The 25,587-nt window shown below is 35.9% G+C and overlaps 1 protein-coding gene across 17 annotated transcripts in view; it reads left to right on the plus strand.

The window, feature by feature from the left end:
• Nucleotides 1-25,587, plus strand: part of ERC1 (ELKS/RAB6-interacting/CAST family member 1) — a 308,495-nt gene that overhangs the window by 171,483 nt on the left and 111,425 nt on the right. For 12 of the 17 annotated variants that reach the window (XR_014578009.1, XR_014578011.1, XM_083819803.1 and 9 more), the window contains 2 exons: nucleotides 10,564-10,695; nucleotides 24,888-25,048. Coding sequence is in view for 13 of the 17 variants with exons in the window: in XM_083819803.1 (XP_083675929.1) it covers nucleotides 10,564-10,695; nucleotides 24,888-25,048 (293 nt within the window). In the remaining 4 variants the exon portion in view is untranslated. The remainder of the gene's footprint in view (nucleotides 1-10,563; nucleotides 10,696-24,887; nucleotides 25,049-25,587) is intronic. The other 5 variants (XR_014578010.1, XR_014578012.1, XM_083819813.1 and 2 more) reach the window with 1 other exon arrangement.

Here is a 25,587-nt window from a genome sequence, read left to right on the forward strand (position 1 = left end):
GCTGAAAAAGGAGACTAACACCCACCTCATTACAACCTTCTTTCAGGTAGTTGTAGAAAGTGATGAGGTCTCCCCTCAGCCTCCTCTTCTCCAGACTGAGCAACCCCAGTTCCCTCAGCCACTCCTCCTGAGTCTTGTTTTCTGGTCCCTTCAACAGCTTCAGTGCTCTTCTCCGAATGCATTCCAGCAACTCAATATCTTTTATTGCTGATGCTTTAATTCTTAAGGCTTGATGTCCTTGAGGTCAGATGGTTTTCCAAAGCCAGGCATGAAAAGAGAGGTAGTAAAAGCTAATGGAATTCAGTGTCCCAACAACACTCATCCATGACCTTCTCGTGCAGAGCTTTCTTTTCTATGCCAATCACCATGCTTGTACCTCTCTCTTCCTCCTTTTGAAGAACCATTGAATGCTCTTAAACTATAAACAATTGTTGCATCATAAGTTCATGTGTCTTAATGTCCTAGATCTATATGGTACAGTTCTTGCTTTATGTTGAGGTAATGTACCTGGTCAAAATGGCAAATGTAATATTTTCTGAAAATGAGGCTAAATTTCTGAGTTACATTAATTTATTCTGGATACTTATATAGAAGATAATCTGTATAGTTCCACAAGTATCTCATAATTATAAGTCATCAATAAATAGGCAAGCAAAATTCAGTTTGAGAACGTATTAATATATGTCAGGAGAAAAAATCTTAATTATATGTATACAATGGCAGGTTCTGATCTAGCTGTGTTAATATTTGACAACAATCTTGTAATTAGAATAAATATTTTCATGAAAATATTGGTTAGCAAAATTATTAAAAAAAAAAAAACACGTTGAGAAGTACTAAAGGACAAAACAGAAAATATCGGTATGCCATTAAGTACATCAGCAGTGCATTCACCTCTTGAATAATGGGTAATGATGTGGGCTGTCCACCTCAAAAAGCGTATAGTGAATTTAGAAAAGTTAAAGAAAAGGAGAAAAGTTATCAACATAAGAACAAGCTTCCATTCAAACAGATATTAAATAAATTTAGACACTTGAATGTGGAAAAGAAATGAGTGAAGTCAGGGGCCAGGGAGGTTTTTTTCAACGTTGCAGGCTGAGAACAAGATATTTTGGAATATTTAGGACGAAAGAAAAATAATAACTATTTTTCTCTTTCCTCTGAACTACTTCAGGCTTTTATAGAAACAGTAAAAATTTCATACAAAAAATGGAGAATATCTCAGAATGTGAAGAATTTCCACTTTCTCGTCCTTTTGGTTTTTATACCACTGAATTGCTGTGGCAATTTTTCTGCATGTTGTGGTGCTGTTGCCTGTTCAAATCATACTATGAGTGTAGCAATGAAAATATACCAACAAGAAGCTTTTCAAATACTTCATTTCAGTATTTTCAACTCATGATTTTCTGATTATGTTAATATCTAAACTTCCAGTTTTCATCTTTTTCAGTATTGTGTTTTTATCTGCAGTATCTAACTGGTTTAGTGTTCCATACTTGCATATGAATTGACTATTGCCATGCACCTAAGTCATTTAGTTCTTCTTCAGTCTTTCTTGCCTATTCTTTTTTTAAAGATTCTGTTACTATATCCAAGTCATAAAGATGTACCAGTGAGCAAGAAACATCTTGGAATTCCACATCAAGATGAGGTCATACCTAACTTTATCATGAAGGTTATAGGCTGAAAGTCATTCTTTAAAGGGTTTCTGGTTAGTAGCATAATTCACATTGACTTAGATGACCTTTGACCAGGATGCAGACAGAACAAAACTTAACTAAAAGTCATCATTTGCTATTTTCTCAGAAAAGAACAAGAGAAATTCATTTTTAAATGAGCTGTTAAGTTTTTCTCTTTTCTTTACCTAGTCATTTTAAAGTTGAAAAACTGTTTATTTTGGGACAGTATTAATCATTATTGTTGAGTTACTAGCTATGTGTAAAACTGCCTGTGTAATAAACAATAGGTTAAAGTACATGACAGATTTGTTTTTTTAAATACATAAACATGTTCATTTCCTGTTTTCAAGTGTATCCTTAGATTTTCATATGTGATAAAGCTGATCTGTGCAGTTACTGGTAAAGAAGAAGAGAAAAGAAAAATAAGTTTTTAATATTTTAAGCAAATATTTCCCTAAATCAGTATATATGTTTGGTTAGCAGCTGAATTCAGCATGTACTGAGACAGATCTTCTCCTTGAAATTAACTTCATTTGGTGCATCTGGCATCCATAGGGATTGCGGGTAGGCTGGGGTGTTGTGTTCCCAGATGGTGTGAGACTCACTGACAATTTAATTCTGACATGTGAAATGGTATTGATCATCTCTTGTTTGGAGCTGCAGAGGTAGGAGAAGGCCTGCATGGGATGAAAGTGATTACAGTTTTTGCACATTAAGTAAAATGAATAGTGGTTAGCATTTGCATCTCACTAGACTGTTAGTCCTATCCAGGAACTGATGGCTGCTTTAAAGGAAACAGTTCTGCAGTCAGAGCACAAATACAATAGCTATTCTACTCTGATGAAAATCAAGAAAGGGGTATCAGAGACTAAAATGAATGTACGAGACAGGAGATAACTTGCAGGAATTCCCTTCTAGCTTGAGAAAACAAGAAAGATTCAGTGGAATCAGCTGCTGGGTAAACATTTCCTCAGTGGTGGTGTATCACTAGCATTTTTTGTCATATAGTTCAGCTATGAAAAAGAGAAAAGAGAGAAGCATGCTCTTGTAGCTGGCTATCCAAGCATGCTGCTTCCACTGCTCTTTTCTGCTGAATAATTGAAAATGAGCAAAGAAAGGCAGGTTTTACAGCTACTGTGATATATTAGCACAATTATGATGACAGGACTGATGTTGTGAAGGAGAGTTCAGAGGAATAGAGGTATATCAAGGGAATAACTTATGGGTTCAAGCTTCTTATTAACAGTGCGGTTAGTTAAAACTGTCACTGTTTTCTGCTGTAATCTCATACGAATTTAGGTGCCTTGGGTCATAGTATTGATTTGTGTGTGAAGAAGAAATCTTTTTACATAGCATTTCCCCAATTAGCCTCTCACAGAAAAAGAAAAAAAAAAAAAGAGAGAGAGAAATCTATTGCTTTTGCTCACTTCAGAACACTTTTCACAGCAGTATTGTCAGCCTGAGGTCTCATTCCAATAATCAGTGCAGTGACCCACTATGGTTATAAAGAAGCATAGTCCCTGTAGGTTTTAAAAAATACAAATGTGGTAATTTGCAACAGCTGAAGTAAATGTTAAAGCTGTTGGCACCCTACATGAGCTGCTAAATGGTAAACCTGGCTGTTAGTATTGGCGAGGTTCTTTAGTCTGTCTAGGTTGTTACTAATGAAAAGTGCATATACAAAATCAACATACCTGTCTGGTTACTGTGTTTGGCACGCCAAACTTGGAGTAACAGGAAAGAAGTGTCAAAAGCATGGTAGCTATCAGTAAGAGAAGTTGCCGGTTTCTCATATATTTAATCTGTTATGCCTTTCCCTTTTAGGCCTCTCTGTGTAATGCTGTCTGTTGGGCCTTTTCTTCTCCTTCCTCTCCATCCTCCTTCAAGTAGTGTATAAATAATCTAGATTGCAATGGAATTCCACTTCAGTTTCAGAGAGAGATATTGGAACTACAAAGCTTTAAGGTGGACATAATTAAACTAATACTGATTTATTAGATAATAAACTAATATTGATAATATCCTTTCTTACTGTTACCTTCAAGCTCTATGTATTTCAGATTGCTGCTGATGTTGAACAAAACTGCTGTATATATACTGGAAACGCTTTTTGAAAATAACATAGCTGTGAGTGGGAGCACATAAAATATCTTGGATGAAAAAAAAAATCTGAATGGCTGGCACCATTCACACATTTTGTGGACACGTATAGTGCTCAGAAACATTTCTAGCCCCTTTCAGGAAATAATAACAATAGGTATGAGTTTTGCTAAGCACTTCATATGTGTTCAAGAAACAGACAATGTGAGAATTTTCTCTTAAATAAGTTTTTTTCCTTACAAAGCTTTCTTTTGATTAACTTTTTTTCCTACCTTTTGTTTCCCTTTCATTTAAAATGGATCCATTAATAATAATATATATGGATCTGGGTATTACCTGTTGTGATGTGTCTTTACCACTGATATGTTTCTTGGCTTGAAATTATTTTATTTTTTTTCTTCTTCCACATGAATGTGTTGTAGGGAACAATGTGTGCTTGTTTTGCCCTTACAATTGTACATGTGTTACATACAGAACACTATTTACATCTTGATATACTTCAAAATTATTGCTTTCAGTATCTTTTAGTGTTAGTACCGTTGTATAGCATTCTCACTTCTGTATTTGTTTTACTGCTTCTTTGTGACCCCAATATTTAAGAACAGAAATAAGTGCACATAACTTCCAATAGATTAATTAGTTCCATGTTCATTTTCTTAACATGGAGAGAAGAGCATGGTGTGTTTCTTTTCTTACAGATGCCCAACACATCAGTCAGCTTCTACGTAAGTAATCTTGACACCCAATATGCTTCCCATCATAAACTTGTCATGATGTCTTACAGACATATTTTACTATCTACATATTTTTATTTTTTTCTTTCCTTAGTAGTCATGATGACTTCCTTAAGAGCCATGAGGTGGACAGTCATGAGGACTTTGTGCATGGTAGAACAGACATATGGCTGTTTTCATTATTGTGCATTTTATAAAATATGCTCAAGCACAGAAGTTAATGATTTTCTTTCAAGTGATTGTCCGTACATGTAACACTTAAATTGTGCAGTCATCCCATGTACAAAAGCAGATATTGTCAGCGGCATCTTTTATAGCTCTGCATCACTCGTCTGTGTCCTCCTGCTCTGCAGCAGTGATACCCAAAGGACACTGCTGTCCAAACACCACTCCATTTTTCTATTACCTTTCTCTTTCAAAACAAAAAATCACAGACCATTTCTCACAAGCTGTTGGTTTCCTTTCACAGTTACTTTTAGTGCACTAAATCAATTATACTTATCATTTGTCTGTTGGAAATAATTTTTCATCAATATTCTCTTTCTGCTAGAAATATATTTTTTGTTCTTTCTGCAACTGATAATCCGCAAGTGCACACATGTTCTGGATGTATGCGTCTTCTCTTTTTTTATTATGGTACTCTCAAGAGAACGTGTTCAACCCCTTCTGCTGTCCCTCATGTTTGTAAAGCTGTGGCTAGCTTCACCACACTTCCCTCTCAACCCCTAGTGGAACTAAATTCTTCTACTGCAATTTTTCTTCTTTTGTCTCCTTAAGTTATTTTTCTGCTTCTATGCAACTTGTCAGGCTTGAATTCTAATCCACGTCTTATTTGGCAGACATAATTTTTCAGTTGTTGACGTATGTTGTCCTAATGAATTGGTCATCATGCGTCTCAGTCTCTGATCTCACCAATGATATGGAAACATTGGTTGAGGATCTCCTTCTTGGCAGTTCTCTTCAGCTCTCAGACTTCTCCTTTCATTCAGAAACTCACGGTAACTATATATGCTGTTGCTATACTTCCAAATAAACCCTTTTTGGCTCATTTTGTGAGAGACAGGGACTTGATAGGCAGCTGTATGCAACACTGATACTAGCATTAGAATTTGTAGTTACCATTCTGTCAATTCCACTGTTTGCTCATGTCCAGCAATATATAAAGTACCAGCATCTCTGCTACCTTGTTTTCAGAATCTTTAATATTGGGTCTGTGTTTATTTGTGGTTCATGAACATCTTAGAACAAAGCTATAAACTACCCCAGACATATTTCCCTCTTTAGGAATTTACAAAGTCTTCTTTTATTCCACTCTTCAAGACAGCATGTTTTTTTTCTTTTATTGCCATATTCTTCAGCAAATGATAATGAATACAGAGAAAGAATCAATTCACAGTGGGCATCTCCTGCTTTGGATGAGTTGCACAAGGACCCCAAGTGCTCTTTTTGAGCTCTATTCTATGATAACTACCGTTCAGATTATGTACCACCGTGTTCTGTCTTTCAACATTTACCCAATATATATATGCTTGAAAACCTACTAAGTCAAAATATTTTCTAATCAGTGTAAGAGAGATTTCTCCGTTTGTGAGCAACATTTTTTCATGCTTTTCTTGTTCAGAGACTTCTAGAAGTAGTTTATCAACATGTGGAACCAAATGAAGGAAATTCACCATGTACACTTGAGCTTTAAAGTAACTATGATTATTTCCTTCTGAAATCAAATGAGACTCTAATACCATCTTTTGGTACTACAGCATTGTATGTTCACTTAAAGCTTCAGGACCTTCTTAAAAAGGCCTGCAGGTTTTTACAAATATTTTTCAAAGAAGAGAACAGTAAAGATTCATTAACAATTTGATTTGTATTCATCAGTTGCAAAATTCTGAAGTTCAGCCTTCTGATTTTGTCATAGCATCTTTCCTTCTGGGTTTGGCAGTGCGGTAGTGCAATCAGCGCTGCAGTACTGTGTTCTGCATTTCTCATCTATGAAAGCACAAAAGGCAAAATGTGCATGATTACACGTATTATGGGCTTATATGAGAATGGTCTTGCCCTAACTAGGTGATTGGCTAGTCCTAGAAATGTTTTTAACAGTCAAAAGAAGCAGTTCATTGCTTTCGCAAACTGTTAACTTATCTTTCCCAAGAGTTAACTGGAGAAATCCATCTTAATTTCAATTCAAAGAGTGAAATTAAGCAACAAAAACTTCTGTGAATCTAGTTCAAGACACAATTACGAAGAAGTTTGCCAGGATACCTCAGACTTCATTGAACCTAAATGCCTTGGTGAAAACTTCCATCCTATTTCATGCATTTTCACAAAGCTTCATGTCAGATTACACATTACATGAATGCAGGAAAGGTTAAATTGATACATTCTTTTAATATGCATCACTTGAACATCCTACCACTTCCTTCCTGAAGTGAAAGAAAAAGCCCAGAAATGTGTGTCAGTCACACCTCCTTTTCCTTTCAGGCCTTAAGACGGACACGTATTGGAATGGGTTTTGCTTACAAATCAGCTACGGGATCATAGTAATTTGTAGCAAAAATGTGTATTGGAGCTGAACTCTTGGCAATCCCACAGTGTCGACTGGGTTTTTCATTTTCATTGTGGTGTTACCAATGAGCATAAAGGCAGAGCTGTCTCCCCTCTCCTGGTTTAATTCCCTCTCTGCCATGGCCTCTCACACTTACGGAACTTGGGAGCAGAGCTAAGGGAGAGTCACTGAGATGTAGGGTAGGTAATACATCTTGAAGAATCCAGGTAGTCTACAGGTAAGAAACACTTTTTTTCTTTCTTTGTAGTCACATGTATAAGCTTCATGAAATGAGATTGCTATGATCTATCATTCTGCAATCCTATTAAAATAAACTTGCCCTCTTTGTCACGCTCTATTGTATATATGAAGCAACACAAGTTGTACTCTAAGCCTCTACTTCGGAGGATCAATCCATTTCACCATTGGGGTTACCTACTTTAGCAGGATATGAAAAATCATGAGATGACAGTTATCTTATTCCTGCAGTTATAACCTTTATTATCACAACCTCGTCATCTGGATAGGGCGTATTTGTATCCTGTTCATGTTGAAAGGTTTCTGATCTCTGTTCCATTCTAAAACTGTTATTTTGTTCCTGTTTGGTAGGGTGGGTTTTTTTTTGTTTGTTTTGTTTTGTTTTTGAGTTTGCCAGAACAATTTGTAGAATTAAAAATCAAAATCTTCTATTTCCATAGAAAACTCCCGATATAACTTAGTAGGTAATGGTAATTACGATTAGCCTAGTTCTTTCTCCAAATTTTAATGCTTGTAACAATAAGGATAAAATATTTAATGTAATTAAAAAGAGGAAAGCAGCAGCACAGGTTGAAGGTTAACATGAGCTTATCATGTTTTAGAGTTTAGAGCCAAACAGTTGGGAAAACATTGCTGATACATTAAAAGGCAAATGCTAGTTTGCTTATATTTACTTTTTCTCTATTTGGTTTGAAACAGCAGCTTGTATTAAAAATAAAAAATACCAAATACTGATTATTTAATCATGGAAAAAAAAAGAGTTGGAAACAAAATAATTATTTAAAAGTCTCCTGAAATTATTCTGCACTTTGCAGTCCTTCTGATGTCTGGCTAAGCAGCAATCTTCTGCTCCACCCAGACATGGATGTCATTTTGTAAGGTGGGTAGACCCATTGTGGCACCAAAAACATAAGCTCTCAGAGCTCTTTTGTTTATCTGAGACAGAAGGTGAACTTTTGTAACTAAACTTACCTTACTGGATGGGTAATTCATATTAAACTGAAGTTTAAAATGATCACTTGTAGGCATTTTTTTCTAAGTTAACACTGTTGTCTTTTTTTTTTTTTTTTAACTTGCAAATCTTGAACCTATATGTAAAAATTCACATATTATTTTTGGAAAAGTTATTATATGTGACTGCAGATTTTTCAGGTGCAGGTAATGCGTTACTGTCTTGAACAGTTTTGGTACCATCAATTACTCTTCCCTCTGTCCCTAAAGGATTCGTCTGTCTGAACAGAGCACTCTACTGTGTCAAATTATCCTCTTAAATGTTTGCCTGTAATGAAGAAAAGTGAGCACACAGTACACGTTATAATGTTTTTTTCCGCAATGTTATTTTAAAAGTTTCCATTTTACATGCAGCTGTTCAAATGAACCATTCCCACTTCAGTTGTTTGAAATGGAGAGATGCACTTTCACACTTCCTTGTCTGTCCATGAATAATACATCAAGAAGTACAGCTGATATTTCTCATGGAATGCAGATTGGCAAGTAAATAGTTTTCATGTCTGGCACAATTAGTATTCTCTGCTGAGTGTTTTGTAAACTTTTTTGAATCTTCAGTTAGGCTAATCATAACCATGAAGCAGCTTTGGAAGACTTTATCAGTGTTTCAGAAGGATTCAAAAAGTATGAAAACATGCTCTGCAACTCTGATTTTTTGAAATGAAAGTCTCTCCATTTGTTTCTTTAGAAATCAGCAGTTACTTGCCCTGTGATCCACTTTGGAAAGTAACCAACAGCGGAAAGCTTGTCCATCTGCAAAGTGTAACAAATTCTTCTGCCTTCGCTAGTGGTTGAATACTAGCCTTCCTCTACATAAGGGCAGGGGTGCCAGGGGTCTTGCACTAGTCTGATACAAAGCATTGCATCTCAGCTGAAAGGCTGTCTTCAAAAGTGATAGTCATGAGACTGCCAGAAATGATGTTCATATGACAGTATCCCTGGTATCCAAAGTTCTAGGAAGCTGCAATTAAGGTATAAGGCTCATTCTTTAAACTCCAATGACTATTTTTAGTTTTACAAAGGTTGCAAAGTCAATTTCTTCCAAGCTAGTTGTCTTTTTTCCTTATTCTTTATATGGCGTGAAACACAGAGAGAGTGGAAAATTTCTGTAAGGACAGAAAACCAGGGGGTAAATCTGGCAAAAAGTGAAATGCAAAAACCGAAGAGAAAAATACTTCATTCCTCCTCTGTTGCTGAGATGGCTAAAAGACCTTTGTGTTAACTTAAACATGCATTAATATCTGATCTGAACCATATGATCTAAACTGATCTGCAAGATGAGAAATGCAGAAATCTTCTGTCAAGCAGCTCCTTTCTGATGGATTTGTTAAGCAGCCACGCTCCAAGACATTCACATATATCTGTCAGGACAGCCTGCTCTGCAATCTTTTGTCCAAGCCACTACAGCAGAGGCAGGAGATAGACATTTATTTTCTTAGCAATGTTAAGATAAGGAGGGTTTCCTAAACAAATAAGAATGCCATTTATTTTGTATATCATTTTTCTAAGTTATTTTGCATGTATAAAGCAGTTGAACGGTAAATTTTCTGAGGAGAGTTATGGTTTTCTTCAGTGGTCTTCGTACATGGGTTGGACTTCCGAACCTGCAACTGTGAAGATGCTCTTAATTGAAGGATGTATTTTAAGACAGTCTTAATACTTGGATGTCTGAGGTTCAAACTTCCCAGATGAACCCTTCATATTTCCTAGAGAATTATTAATGAAAAACTTCCTTAAAGACTTACGTGAACAATGGAAAACTCTGTTGGGTTAATGTTTGCTTTTCTCCCACTGAATCTGGAAATGGCAAATTGCAAGACTGCAGTGCTATGTTTCCCTTTGTACCATGCCTGCTGGTGAATGTGTGAGCAAATGGGCAATTCTGCGTGCCTGCTACCTTCCCACCAATTCTGGCTACTCTCCTTCTTTGGAACTCCATACTAATCTCTATTTACAAACAAACCTTGCTTAGCTACGCTGCGTGATCTGACAAGACTGGTATGTCTGATGCAGGGGGCAAACACTCTTGAGGACCTGCTTTGCTAGCTTTTTTCCTTCTCTTTACTGTGATCTTCCTCCTATTCTTGCATTCCTTCATCTTTCTTTCCCTTGTGTGAAGATAAGTTGCCTGCAGTTGGGCCTTGGTAGGGAGAAACACGTTTTGCTTGGCATAAAACTTGGTTGATTAAAAGGCTGTCATTCCAAACAAGTCTTCTTCACCTAGTCTCCCGTCATTTTCCAGGACAATCTACGTAAAAAGGATGATCGGATTGAAGAATTGGAAGAGGCACTCAGAGAAAGTGTTCAGATAACTGCAGAGCGGGAAATGGTGCTAGCACAAGAGGAGTCAGCCAGGATCAATGCTGAGAAACAGGTCTGCAATCTCATAAAGTCAATGGTAGTTCTCTTAGGAAACTAACCAGACAGTAAAGTACTGTTTCCCCTGCTTTACTGTGAAACACAGATGGCTTTCTTTGATGATCAGCTATCTCTGTTCAAATACAGGGTAACTGAACCCATAAAGTTTGCAAAGCATTCATGATGATTTGTTTTTCATAAGTAATATTTTCTTGAAAATAGAAATATAAGGTACCCTGTGCTTTAAGATATTATTTTCTGTAATAATTCTTCTGACCAGTCTTGCCCATCATGTCTATCTTCCTATGTGTAAAGATGTTTACACTCACTGTGTTGTTCAGTGAGCATATTTGAAGAAGCTTATTTTTATTAGCATGGTCATATGTATGGATCTCAGCCTCATGTCATTTACAGTTGCACAGCTAGAGACAGAGAGACAATTCTCTTGATTTAAGGAAAGAATACACAGAGAAAATACACACTTGTGTGTTCAAGCCGCAGGGGTAAATTTCTATGCATCAATTTATTCTGTGCCACTGCTTAGATAAAGTGTCATGTATGTGTCAGATTTTTAACCTCCATAAGTAGTCATTAAGAAACCACACCATAGGTGGTGAATAAAATTTCTGTGAGATTTTGATAAAGCTTTTGAGTAGAATAAGCTGAACCTGGCATTCTTACTGTGTGTTTTGTGAACCTCTTCAGTGTTTTTCCACAGTTACGCTGTTCCTCACTTGACCATAATTAGCAAACAAGGAGCATTTGGTCTGTTACATTGCAATGACTTTTTCTGTTTGTTATTTAAATTAAAAAGATCTGACTAACTGCACTTTAAAACCATTTAAAATTTTTTTTCAACATGTATTCTTATATCACATGCTTTCCAAATATATTTGTATTTTAGTTAATAATCCAAGTTTTCATGAAGGAAGCAACTCTTTCACTTCAGGCTAGAGTTAAGCTCAACTGTTTGCTGGTAGAATTATTGAGGATAATTCTGGTTTCTATATCCTAAGATTCTGGATAACCTTATGGAGTTCGCTTTGAAGAGTGCCATCTTTCTAAACTCTTTTTTTATTTTTTATAATTGTTATAGAAGTGTTACCTTGGTAGTGAATAGGACATCAAAGAATAGATCTCCTTGTAAGAAAAATATGTATCTCACTATGTTGAGATGCAAATTCACCAAAATAGCATGCAATTTGTTACCTAGGATGTCATAATGTTTTAATTTCTTTGTTAGAGGACATTGATAATTGTATTCTTTGGGCACACAGAAGCCACGTAGAGTTCAACCTTTTGTGATGGCTATGCTATAGACACAAAACAAGATGCATAAGGTTTAGTGAGTTTATGAGAGAGAGTTTTGAAGAAGGTTGTAGGCTGATTTTGTAGGTATTAGAAGTATCTGAAGTTAGGGAAATAATTACAAAGGTAAATGTAACTTGTAAATTTACAAAAATGTAATTATGATGTTGGCTTGTATTAGTGGCTGATTACAGGTCATCTCAGTATTTAAAGTGAAGGGTGGGTGAAGTACAGTTTGTAGATGATGAGTAACTTATATTTGATTCCCTAGCAAAGAAGCATGCTACTAAGATTAACGCAATAAAAGCTACAGGCAAGTTTACTGCACAAATTGTCCCAATCTGCACAAGATTTTTTGCAGATTCAGACACAAAAGAAACCCAGCCAAAGAATTATAGCAATATAGTGCAATTGGAAAACAGATATTAGAGATATTCCATAAAAAAAATTCTGCAAGTTTTTCAAAATAACCTTTGTACAAGGATGTTTGAGTCAAAGATATCAAGATTAACAAAAATGTGAAATCTGTTCTGCCCTAGATGAAAAGAAATGAAGTAACGAGGAATGTTTCAGTCACGGGATGGAAAGGAGGGACTCATTTTAGCCTGTTAGCATGAGCTCCTTATGGATGTCTGTCCACTGTGAGCTGTTAGAGGCAGGTTTATTGTGGAGAAGAGATAAGTCTGGGTTAGTAAAACAGGAAACTGTTATAGAAGTGAAATTTTATTTATACTTGAGACATCCTAAAACTAAAATATAGAAAGAGAATAGTGCTTAGGGAATATCCACAAATTTCAGTTTTGGCAGCAAGGAAACTTTTCAAAGAATTCACCAGCAAAGCCTGATGAGAGGCAAACAATGAGGTCAGATGGTTAGAGCTTGGAGAAAAGGGGAGACAACTGGTAAATAGATTGAATGGGTCTACAATGTGAAAGATGAGGCAAGGCAGGGAACTGTGCAGCTTGAGGGTCGATAAGCCATGAGGACCACTGAGAGGCTGTGAGGACAGGAAGGGAGCCAAAAGAAGTAAGATTTGTGGGAAAAGATTGGTGGAATATGGTGGGCAATAGCATCGTAAACAGGAAAGGAATTTGGATGTAGTAGTTAGGATGGAAGTGAGGAGGAAGAAGGGTGGCTTGAAAGTAGTGGGATCAGAAGAGGAAAAACTCTAGTCTGTACCAGCGCTGATTATGACAGCTGTGTCTTACTCCAGCAGAACTAAACCACTAGCTGTGACTCATTGTACTTTATAGAACATGACCAACAAGGCAGCACAAAGGAAAAGTAACCGGTGTCCTGTTCCAGTCAGCATCAGGAGAGCTGATGGGCAAAATGGGGTATGATAGGATTTTGTTTTGGTCTTGATTAGTCAAGTAATAGATTGATGGCAAGTGGCTATTTTTCACCTCAAAAGTGAGGAAGGAACTTTCCTTCAAATATTTTTCATTTCTTCAATAACTTAAGAGAATGCTTTCTTTGTTTTATGTTCTGGTGAGGTTTTTTTTTGTTTTTGTTTTTGTTTTTTTTTTTGTAGAATTGTGAAAAACTCTTAGCTTTACAGTTCTGCAAAGGCAAGGCTTTGTTTTCTGTAGGATATTAATCTTTTGACCTCTACAAGTGATAATAATAGGTTAGAAACATTCTTAGACCAAATATGAATGGTGTGTGTTTGAAATTTTATTATTGTCCAAAATGATTATAATTTGCTTTTAATTGCATGCTTTTTCTTTCCTCTCTTCTGTTTATCTTGTTTTCTATCATTCTGCCACTTCACTGCCTGTCTGAAGCTGTTTAATGAATCAGTGCATGAGGTCAACCATTTTGGCTTTAAGTGGTTCAAGGTATGAGGACATCTTATCTGTGTGTACCTCTACCCCAATATTTAATGTTGTTCTTGTAGTCCTGTGTTGTGTAATCCTACCCTCCATCATCTTATGATATGTGGTTTCCTGCTATTTTACAGGCTTCAGATTTGAAATACACTGCATGTGAAGCTACTCAGGATTTCATGGTCCTCAGATACCCATTTCAGACTAAAACCTTGCTCTTTTTAATCCAGTGTTTGAGAATATCCCGCCCATGTGTGTGAAGGGTTAGGGTTAAGTGTGTTAACACACAGTTCATATTTGGCCAGATTTCTCCAGCTGACAAAAGCTTCGCAGATATGAAAGTTTGAAAGTTCTTCAACAACTTCTTTATTTCCAGTATATTCAGCTGGTTTTGTTGCTTCGCATGTTGAATCCTGTATGTAAATGTTACTGTAAATTACTTATAGCTATAGACTCTGCCTGATCCCATTAGTTCAACCTATTAGGCTGAAGTCTGAAAGTATATGGGTATATGGACACCTCTTTTTTATTTTTTTTTTAAATAGTTTCCATAAGATTGCAGTAGGAGGCAGGAATTTATCATATTTATCGTCTTAATGATAATCAACACCATTCCCAGAACAATGCTTGGAGTGTGTTTCTTCATGAAAAAATAAGGCTTTTTTGTGCAATAAAGTGAAACAGAAGTTCAGATTTTATAATTCAGTGACAGTAATAGGTAGCGTCAGGTCCTTGGCTCAAGGAACACAATATTACAATTACTTGCATTTTGATCGTTAATTACTGGAGGGCATAGTTGACAAATACAGGAAATTAGCAATTGTACTAATCTGAGATGCTTGCGCCCTCCCTCTCTTTGCTCGCTTTTATCCCCATCCCTTCAGTTTTACCAGCCTGAGTCTTGCTGGGGCCATGTTGTGAAGTGGAGGAATGACCTAATTCATTAGTAATTATCTTATATTTTTGAATGAGTTTTTTCACACGGACCGATTTGCTAATCTTATTCATGGATCCCCACAAAGAACAGAAGCACACCTGAGGAGACATTGAATTGTGGGAGCAGGACACAGAAATGGAGCCAGGAATTACTTAGTATTATTTTTTACCAAAATTGTATTACTGTTATTGCCAAAAATGTTTTTACCAAAAGCTGTTATTGTGGCCTTTACAGTAGGCTGATATTTCTAAGAGTGTGATGGTGTGCTGCCTGACCATCACATTTTATCCTCTATCCTATTTTATTTCCTTCAAATTTGAAAAGCAATAGTTTCAGAATTTTCAGTAGTATCTCTGCTGATAATAGTGTAACTCTGTTCTCTCATGAATATCAAATCCTGCTTAAGTGCTATCTCACTCTGTACAGTGTCAGCTAACATCCAACTCTGTACCCTAAAAGGTTATGGCAAATAAACACATGAAAGACTAGCCATTGCTTGTTCTTTGCTTTCTTCCTTAAGTAGTTACTTAAATTGAAATTGTTGAGTTAGCAGTCTGATTTTGACATCTTTCATCAACATTTTTTGAAGTTACAGTTCTCAGTGGGAAATTTTAACTTAGGTTAAGTATATAAACTTATAGCTATAAATAGCTTTATCTATGGTCATACACTGTCTCTTTTTATCCTGCACATGGCAGGTTTCTCTGCCTAGCCTTTTGAGAAGAAATAAAATACTGAATATTGTAATAGTAATGTATTGTTTAAATGAACTTTCTTAAGCTAATTTGTTCCTCCCAGTGTCTTTATAAGCTATTTCAGCAGGTTTTAATCTTCAGTCATGCACATATGATGTGTAAAATATGTTGATAACAAGACTCTTGAAATTCTGTGTCATATGTGCCCACTTCCGAATTTGCATCTGTTTCTTAGGAAAAATAAATATGGAATTGGTTAATAAGTTAGTCAGCTAGAACTTCCTTCCCAGTTCTTTCCTTTTTCCCCGCCTCCTGTTCATCAGGATTTCCCTATTGTAAGTACAGGGTCTGCAGAGGTTTGAATATACAGTTCAGCCTCCAAGAGCCTTTTCTGTTGTGTCCATAAGTTTCTATACAAAAAATCTACCCAAGTTTTGGATGATACCTCTCATTTACACTTGCCATCAGTCCACCATTCTGGTCCTGTTTAAACTTCCTAACATATACTGCTTTAACTGTTTTTCTTGTAAGAATAGAAAATACATTTACATAATTATTATGTATTGGACCCTAACATTCAGCACTGACTATAATCAAGTATCTTCTAAAAACGCAAAATAAATTTAAACATATCTCCTTTTTGCTGTGCTATTCTGTTACTGGAATAGATCTAAAATATTTTCTAAAATATGTTTAATGTTGGAGTTATTTCACAGCCCAAATTCTCACACATTAGTTACTTCCTATAGGTCTCTGTAAGTGGGAAATATAAAGTGGAATTTCTCACGAGCTACTTACCTACAGCTGTTTTCTGAGCACAGTAGTAATCTTGTCTCCTCTATAACCGATGCTGGATAGTTTGCTTTTAACTAATGTTTTTGGCTGTTCTTCTCTATCTCTCATTGAGAAGTTTGATAAATCAAGTGATTGAAGATCAAGGCGATTATCCAAGCTATGGTTTGGGGGTGAAGCTGCTGGAGCCTGGTTGCTTCCCATTGATTTCTCTAAGCAGTCTACACTCTATTTGGCTGAACTCTTGAATATTTTCTGCAAAACTCCATTCTATAGCAGTCTGCCAAAATCAGTCTGGTTTGTGAGAGTATGTATATACATACACGTGCAAAGTCATATGTGTATTTAATTCATATTAAGTTAAAATCTGTACTAAAAAGTTAGGTTTGAATTTCCTCTACTGATATAAATGGTTTTTAGAACCATTTTAGAATTTTTAACAAAATGGTTAGCCTAAAGTCTTGCCGTTGTTTTTCAAGATCTAGAATGTTTTCATTCTTTTGTCTGATTCTTTTTCTTTGGTTAGAGAAAGTATTTTGGATATGTAAGGTACACTGTGTCCATGGTAATGAAGCTGGTGGCAGTCATTTTTAGAAGAGATGCTTCTCCCTAAACTTACTTCCTCCTCCCAGAGTAATTCAATGGATTGTGTAGCCTCTCCCCTTAAAATATCCAGATTGGTATCAAGTCACACTGCATACACGGGAAGGGTGATTCAGTATGTCAGGGAAATTATGGAATTCCTTCTGATTTCAGTAATGTACTTTTTAGGAGGTGTAACAGAGTACAGTTTTTATTCTTGTCATAGGTGTGTTCAGCTATACCTATTTGGGGGGCTTTAGGGATTTTTTTTCTTCAGTGAAGAAGAATTAACAGAAAATAATAACAAATAGAAAATCATAACCAAAGATGACTTTGGGACAGAAATCTTTTTCTAACATTGTAGTGGAAAAAAAAAACAAACAAATCTTTTAATTTTGTTAAACTTGTTGCCCAGTTGCAAAGTGAGCAAAATTTGATGACTTTTAAGAGAATTGGGGATACTGAAATTATAACTAGCTTCTGTTCAAAATATACATTGAGCATTTCTCCATATAAATCAGCTTTTAATTTTAATGAAATGAGAAATATTGATGGAAACTGTCTCATGGAAATTTGGTGCAAAGAGGAATCTTAACAATGGTTTTGTCTGGATTTTTATTCCTTTTTAATTTTTAATATACAAGTATTGATCTCAAATTATCTCCTTTAATATAGCCAAGCATTCTAGAGAAAACTCCATCTTGCCACTTCTCTACCTGATATGGTATTTCCTCAAGTGCCTAATTCTACATAGTATTTTATTTGCTCTGGCTCAAGAAAAAAAAATCAAAGTCTTGAGTTGCCTTTAAGTCTGCTTTGAAAGAGAAAGTCGTGCAGATTTTTACAGTAAAGCTCACTTGGAATTGTAAGGACTGGAGCAAATACTTGCTTTAATATTTGCTTAAAGCTAGTCCTGTAACTTTTCCAATCGGAATTTATTTTCCGTGTTCCAGTTGTGATCTTACTCTTGCATCTAAGGTTGCAATTTAATACAATAATATGTAGATTAAAGCATTAGAAAAAATCATAAGACGTGTATATTAAATTTATAAATTAGAAAAACACTTTTTTGTGACAAGTGATTTTTCACCAAAATACCTTAAATTCAAGAAAAGAAATGGTATTCATTTCTAGACCATTCTCCTATACAGAAAAACACAAAAGAGTGACAGAGAGAGATTTGAGGTTAATTTAATTGAGGATTCTTTCTGAAACATTTCCTATTGACGCAAAAGCTTCCAGACATTGCTGTACTGCTGTTTATCATCAGATTCCTTCAAAGCCTTCAATGAATTTCAGCCTTAGTTCAGCTGGCTCAGAACAGTGGGATTACTTTTTAGTTGCTGTGACTAGATTCTGGTCTTTGTTTTCTATTAACTACAATGCTAAAGATTTGCTTCCTCAAGTTAGCAGAGGTGGAAACTTTCCTGAGCTTGCCAATGAGACTGTACTTCTTCAGTTAAACTTTAGCCATATGTTCAACCTTCATGTAAATGCACGTGCTTTCACATAATAACTGTTCATGATCCTTAACATCTTCTGGGAAGAGTGTTGAAGTTGAATGGTGAATTAGCATACCATTTTTCACTACATGTAGTGAGTTAATATATCATCCCAGAATTTTTCTCTTTGGAGAATCAATCTGTAACTATATAAATTGACAATCTGTGCTGTGTAGCACAGCATTAAATATTTACTTGGAATATTATTAAGGTATGTCTAAATTTCAGTCTGCCATGGTGACATACCCCAGTTAACATGGAACTATCTAAAATGCAACGAAATGAAAGTCAGTGTGGTTTGCAGACTCCTTGTGAGCTTAGATCCTTTGGTAATAAGTCTGAGCTGAAAGGCTTCCTTTGGCCCAATTACTATTACTACCTTAGCAGCAATCACAGATGTACCCTAAGAAAGGTCAAGTTATTTTGAAGATGTCTTTGTTTAGAGCTCTGCTTGCAGTATCATGAATTAGCCACTTTTCTGAAGAGGTTGTTTGGATTAACAAATTGTGCTAAATTTGTATGTGCAAAATTCTGCAGAAAGTGCTAAGTGTGCTAAATTCTACTTTGTCTACCGCTGTAGTGATTTTTAAATGGTAGTAATGTAGTAATTTTTTTAATCCAATTTTTGGCAAGGTTGTTTGTTATCTTTCAAAGTAGTGATTGCTGCTCTGTTCTCAAGGGACTGGAGAACTTCATTGCTAGTCATGAAGATAAACACAAGGCAGTTTACTATGACTGTAGATCCACATAAAATAAAATTGGTCAGCATCCTTTGGTATGTTTGCAAGGGTTAAAAAGCATAGTGAATATACTTCATCAGATAAAGGTTCTAGCTCAGGAAAATGTAAAAATACAATTTTAACCTATTATAGTCTTCAGATGATGGAGACTGCAACAGGCTTCTGTCCTTAACACAAATCTGAATTCAGTCTTTCACTTTTTTTTCCTGGTGTGACTCATTTTTTGTGTGTGTGTTAAGCAGAGAGGATTATTGCTTCCTTCTCAAGAGCTCTTGTCCCAGCAGCCGGCCATTGCTTATTTATATGGCTTACAGCCCTCATTTAGGAGATACAACTGTCAAAGCTACCTCCAAACATCCTAACAGGACACAGCTGTGACTTCTTCAGTCCTAATGTCTAAGCTCAGGAGACATTTCTCTTTTCCAAACATCTGCGAGCTTTGATTCCTTCTCTTTCATACCAAGAGCACAAGGCTCTCAGAATATGAGCAAAAATCACTCCTGATGGTACTCAAGTAACATATTCCTTGACAAAGACTCCTGTGTTTCTGTTTCTGTGGGTACTACAGGAGTGACTCTGTAATGTCAGATATCTTCTGGTCAGTCTATTAGTCTTCATTGCCTAGAGTCATCAGTGACTCGAAGACTTAAGAAGGCTACACATTAGTGTAAAGAAACATGCAGTTCATCTCTAAAAGTCTTGTTGCATATATAGTTTATCCCTAAAATTATTGCTATATATTACAGATAATCAGAAACCTTGCCTTGTCTCAGAACTGATAATCCACCAGCCAGTTTCTCAGTTTTGACACCAACTCCCCTCTTTATTGTGAAAAAAACAAAACAAAAAAAAAAACTGTTCTTCTCAGTACATGCAGTCTGTCACAGCCCTGTAATACTAGACACGGTTGACATTGGCAAAAGGGGTGCTGCAAATCTGGCATCCTCTGGGATGGAGGAAAATGTGATATACAGAAACACTGTAACCGTTGCACAACATTCAGCTATGTTTATTTCCCAGTTTCTTTAGGCAGGATCTCAGCTAAGGAATTCCAACATTCAAAAAAATTTTTTTCATTTGTCTGTGTAGGATCTCATGGTAGTGTTTGTTAACAATGACCATGCAGAACAAGTGGAGCATGTACAGTGTAGGGAAGAACGTTCTCTTTACATGATGAACGTATGTTCACCTTAGGATATCCTTACAGTACTCACAGTTACAGAATAAAAGCAGAGGTAAAGCATCTTAACCTCACATATGTGCTTCAAAAGGATTAGTGACAATGTGACAGCATTGGCATAACAGAGAAGGCAGTAGCTGTGCCCCCTTTCTCTGTACACCTTCCAGAATATGCATGTTCTTGCAGTGGTAGTGAGTAAGAGGGGCTTGATGCAGAGCCAGAGCTGTGGTAGGAGCAGAGCCATTCTGCTCTGTACCATTCTGCTCTGCTGCCAGTGTGGCAGAGCTTTCAACAGGTCTTTCAGTTGATGGCTGTCGTTAATATACAAACCAGAAATAACATTCTAATTTTACTGAAAACTAAGATTTCTCCTTTTACTGCTTACTTATTTCTCTCATTCTCCTCTGATATTTTAGCTCTCAAAAAGCTATACCCATCAGCTGTCCCAATAGCTATAAGAATTTGAAAGTTGTTCCCTCAATTCAGAATAGCCAAGAATTTAGTTAAGTGTCTTGGTTATGGTCTTTAGGAGTACCTAAAGCCACCCTACTGCTTTAACAAAAATGGGGCTGTGATGAAACCATAATTCATTTCCTTCTTATTTTGTGTAAAGGTTTATTAGCTTGTGATTTAAGCAAACCATCTGGTCCTGCTGGCAATCCAGGTTATGTCAGACTCAATGCATTCTCCCTGTAATATGTTACTTGAGGCAGTTAAATTACATACTTAAGTCCCAAGTCTGGCCTGTGCTTTTTCCATGTCTTAACATCTGTTCTGGGAAAATTTTCTGGTATCCAAACAAGTTTACATGGAGCCAGAACTCGTCTTTGTCTTTCTTTGCGTGTCTGTTTCTTTCTTTTCTCTCTGTCCTGCAGTCTAATCAGTTCAGCTCAGTAAAAGATAATGCAGAAATTTGCAGTCCCTTTATCATTTCATTAATGTACACAGTGAAATGAAAAATAGCTTAAAAACTCAGGATCTGAAAAAAAGTTGGAGAGAGTCCTCTGAGACACTGAGTGGAACTTCATGAGAAATGTTAATTTTTTTTTTCGGGACTTGTAGTATTCTTACTACTGACTTGTAATTTCAAGACCTTTTGTTTTGGTGGCCTAATTCATTTTGGACAGAAGTACAGATTTCTAGTACATTTTGTCTTGTAATACTAATCCGTTGTTTATCCAAGAAAGGCCTATGTTCAGAAAGCCAATAATTTTAAATATGTAAGTTAGCTTCCTGAGGTGGTTTTGAAAACAAGATCTCTAGTGATTGATTTATAAAATGCTCACTGAAAATAAATTGTTCCTACTGGTACTTGTATCTTTGTTTTCTAAAATCCCATCTTTTTGTGTTCTGCCTGGAACTTTTGAGATACATTAATAAACATAAACAGCTATCCCATAACCCACAATGCCTGTATTTATACTGGAAGAAATATAATTTTTTTTCCTTAAGTCAGAAAAATGAAAATGTATCCTTTTTTTTTTTTCTTTTCCAGTAGTTAGACATTAAACTGTAAGTTTAAGTTTCCCATTTATCACTGCATCTGAGGTACCATATCTCCAGTTTAAGAGTATGCATGGTTCTTAGTCTAATAGTCAAGTCCATTTGTCATGCCCTTTGAGACCTTTCATTAAAAAAGTCTTCTTCACTTGATCATAAAAGTACTCAAATACTTGATCAGAAGGAAAAGAAAAAGAATAAGGAAAGAAATATAACAAGAGTAACAGCTTGGACCATCTGCATGATTGAAACTCCATTTACATTTGAACTATGGATTCTTTCATGTCATTATACTATCATTTGAGCACAGAGAGAAGAGGAGTGAGAGTATGGTCTTTACACATTCTGAAATAGAAACTTTCTAGGCAGAGGGCACAAGCTTACTTTGAGTTGAATTGGAAACGTCAACAGCATGTCTCAGAAAACTCTGGTTATTGGCAAACACTTTCTTTGTTATTTAATTAGATGCTCTCAGGGGAAAAAATCAAGGGTAGATTTAAAGTTTCTTGTATAGGCTAAATTAGACATCTATTGCAAGGAAGTTGCTTCCAGTGACTATTCCTGTATCATTTCTCAGAGGACTGCTTACAGGGACATATAAACAGATCTGTACTAAGATTCATAACTTGCAACATAAAAAGTTTTGTTTTTCTATAAGTTTGATGGAAATGCTGCCATGGAATATCTATAGCTTGATGAATTCAAACAATGAACTCTTTATTGTAAATACAGGCATTACTACTTCAGTGAATTTTGTCCTTAGTAAGTAACATGACAAATGATGCCTTCTAGACAGAATGGAAGGTAATGACAGTTCAGTGAGCAAAGTTGTTGGTGCCACGTGAAAGCTACTCACAGTTTGTCTATTCCCAATATATGATTAGATCGATTTTATGTTAACGTTCACAAACATAGAATAAAACCTTAGAATGAAAAAATCACCAAATGGAGTGATTAGAAAAAGAATATAATACCCACAGTAGTCAGTACTCCAAATAATATAAGCCTTTGCTGCAGAGTTTGATCTTGCCACCCAGCAGTGACTGCCTTGCCCTAGCTACTGGCCTCCAGCCTCATTGTGTCTTAGTAGCACAGAGCTGTTATGCTACAGATCTGCATCAAGCAAACGGATCCTTTGGTGTTAGTATCACAAATTTGGATGACTGGGAATGGAATGACAGATGGCAGAAATCTTTCAAACTTCATTATGGAAAAGTTGTTGCTTCAAAGATTGTTTTGTCTTGGCAACTGACAGATTGACACAAACCTTTTAGATTGTTGCAGTTGGCTGGGGACTTGTTTATTTGAGGTTGCCTTTTGTTAAAAGCAGAGGATTTTATAGATGCCATGCCTCTTCTCTCCTTGATTTAAAGGAAAATGTTTATGTAGATAATTCTGATCCAGCTATAGGAAGTAGAAGTTGATACACTAGTACACCTTCACTTGCCCAGCATGTTGCTATTTTTCTCTTTCTAGGTATCAGTTTTCTTCCCAGAAGTACTTCTGCTATTGTTTCTACAGTTTTTCTTTACATTCTTTTCTAACTTCTCCCCATTTCTTTCTATGGAGCTTTCTCTTTGTTTATTTTAAAAATTGACAGAGGTTCTGGTCATTGTTTTGCACATGAACAAGACAGGAAAACTTGGTTATTTTATGCATGCTAGCCAGTTTTGACTATGCATCACTGAAATTCCCCTTCAGTCTGCTGATTGCTGGATGAAGTATTGGCTGTACATTTTGAATAGTTTTTGATAATCACATTTCTTAAATTTTTCTTAATTTGCTGAGCACAAGAATTTCTATTATCAGCTGCCGTTTAGCAGAAGTAGATAGGCATTTTGCCTTAAGCAGTGTATATCTATGCTAGATTTTATGAATATTCTAATTCTAAATCACACTGTTTTGCTTTATCATTGATTGAGGATGATTATCGATGTTTGTCCTGAGCCAATAGCTCTGCCTTTTGGAGTATTTGATTTATTAAAGCAAGCAGTGGTATATTCCACACCTTACATCCTCTAGTACCTGTATAGTGAATGATGCTCCCAACTCATTGTAAAAACATGTAAGTAGAAATTGAGCTTAATATAATTTCAATAATTCACTTCTAGGTTGAAGCACAAGCTGATTGTTGTCTGGGGATATGCCATACAATGCTGTAATGTCATACTAAATTTATACAAATGTTTGATCATGTGCAATAGTAACATCCGAGTTTCTCACATTTGAAGCACATTATAAAATTATTTATGAGTGATTGGTTGTGATAGATAAAATCTATAAGGATGATGTTGGTGAAAGAAATCTCTGTGCCATCTAACATTACTATAAAATTATCATTAAAATATCCAGGTTTTTTATACTACATATACTACATACTTAAGCATTTATTGTGGTTTTACATGTTAAAGTGATGAACTGTAGCTGTGACAAAACCTGCTCCTAGTACAGAACAAAATACAACTAGATTCATCTGTGCAGTATCTATTCTAGAATTTACAATTATGATAATTGTGAACCTTTCCCGTTTTGTAATAACCTGGAGATTGTTCTTTACCTGTCTGCTATCAGCAACTCTTTGAAGGTCATTTATGTTGCTAAATTACAAAACGTGGTTATAAGCATTGTTCAACAGATATTTTGAGGGAAGTATCCTTACTTACATCTGCATGGTAACTCAGTCCTCTCCCTACTTCAGAAACATTCTGAACTTTATTCTTAAAGTACATACGTAGCTTCTTTTTAGGGATTATTTACAGAGAACATTTTCAGAATATTATTCATGTGTTCTATTAAATCCTAGCAATTTTCTGAGCTAACTTAGTTCATATAGATCATCTATTTATCTTTGTGGTACATTTTCTAAAATAGAAATATTGAAGAGTTGAAGATGTGTAATACGGTATTGTAACAGTAACGTTCCAGTCACCAGAGCATATTAAGCCACAGAATATAATGCTGCTTCCATCAAGTGTAGATGTAGTTTACACAGTGCTAGATGATGCTTCTTCTGGTCTACAGTATTATGCAGTGTACATGCATTGGTAACCTCGGACTCTGATTTAGTTGTGACCTTTAGTAAGTTCCAGTTGGTCACGTTGTACTATTTTTCTCTCTTCCTGCCTTCCTCAAAAATGTTTTAGGTAGAAGAGCTGATGATGGCCATGGAGAAGGTTAAGCAGGAGCTGGAGTCTATGAAAGCAAAATTGTCCTCTACTCAACAGTCTTTAGCTGAGAAGGAAACCCATTTGACCAACCTACGAGCAGAAAGAAGAAAACATTTGGAGGAAGTCCTGGAGATGAAGTAAGTGTTTCTTACCATTATTTGGAAGCATGTTTTATTGATATTTCTGAATTCTTCTCTGATCCCCAGTGACCTAAAGACAACCACTGTACAAATATGCCTCTGTAGGCAGCTATCTGTATAATCAGTCAAGTCTTCAGAAGTGACTTCTGACTAGGGATTATCTACATTACTTTCATACTTCAGTTGGGGCTCAAAAACACATCTTCCTTCTGAACATTAGCAGTAGAAAGCCATTATCTGCACAATGGCATCTTCAATGTTCCTAAACAATTGTTGGGACCCAATTATTTTAAGTCTTACGAATGTGCCATCTTGTCTACAGTGGCCTATGATCTACTTAAAGGGAAGACACAAATCAGTGTAACAAATGATAAAAAGGAAGGAGGGACGAGACAAACATAATGTCAGATAGTTGCAATGCTGAAATGATACTGCAGATGTCTAGTCTGATAAAGTGGTTTTCAGACTCATGTGGATGATTCATTAGTACTTGAACTGAGACTGAATTTCTCTATCAGACTTCTCTTGTCATCTTT

Source organism: Anser anser (assembly GCF_964211835.1).
Source record: "Anser anser genome assembly, chromosome: 1".
Taxonomy (NCBI): Eukaryota; Metazoa; Chordata; class Aves; order Anseriformes; family Anatidae; genus Anser; species Anser anser.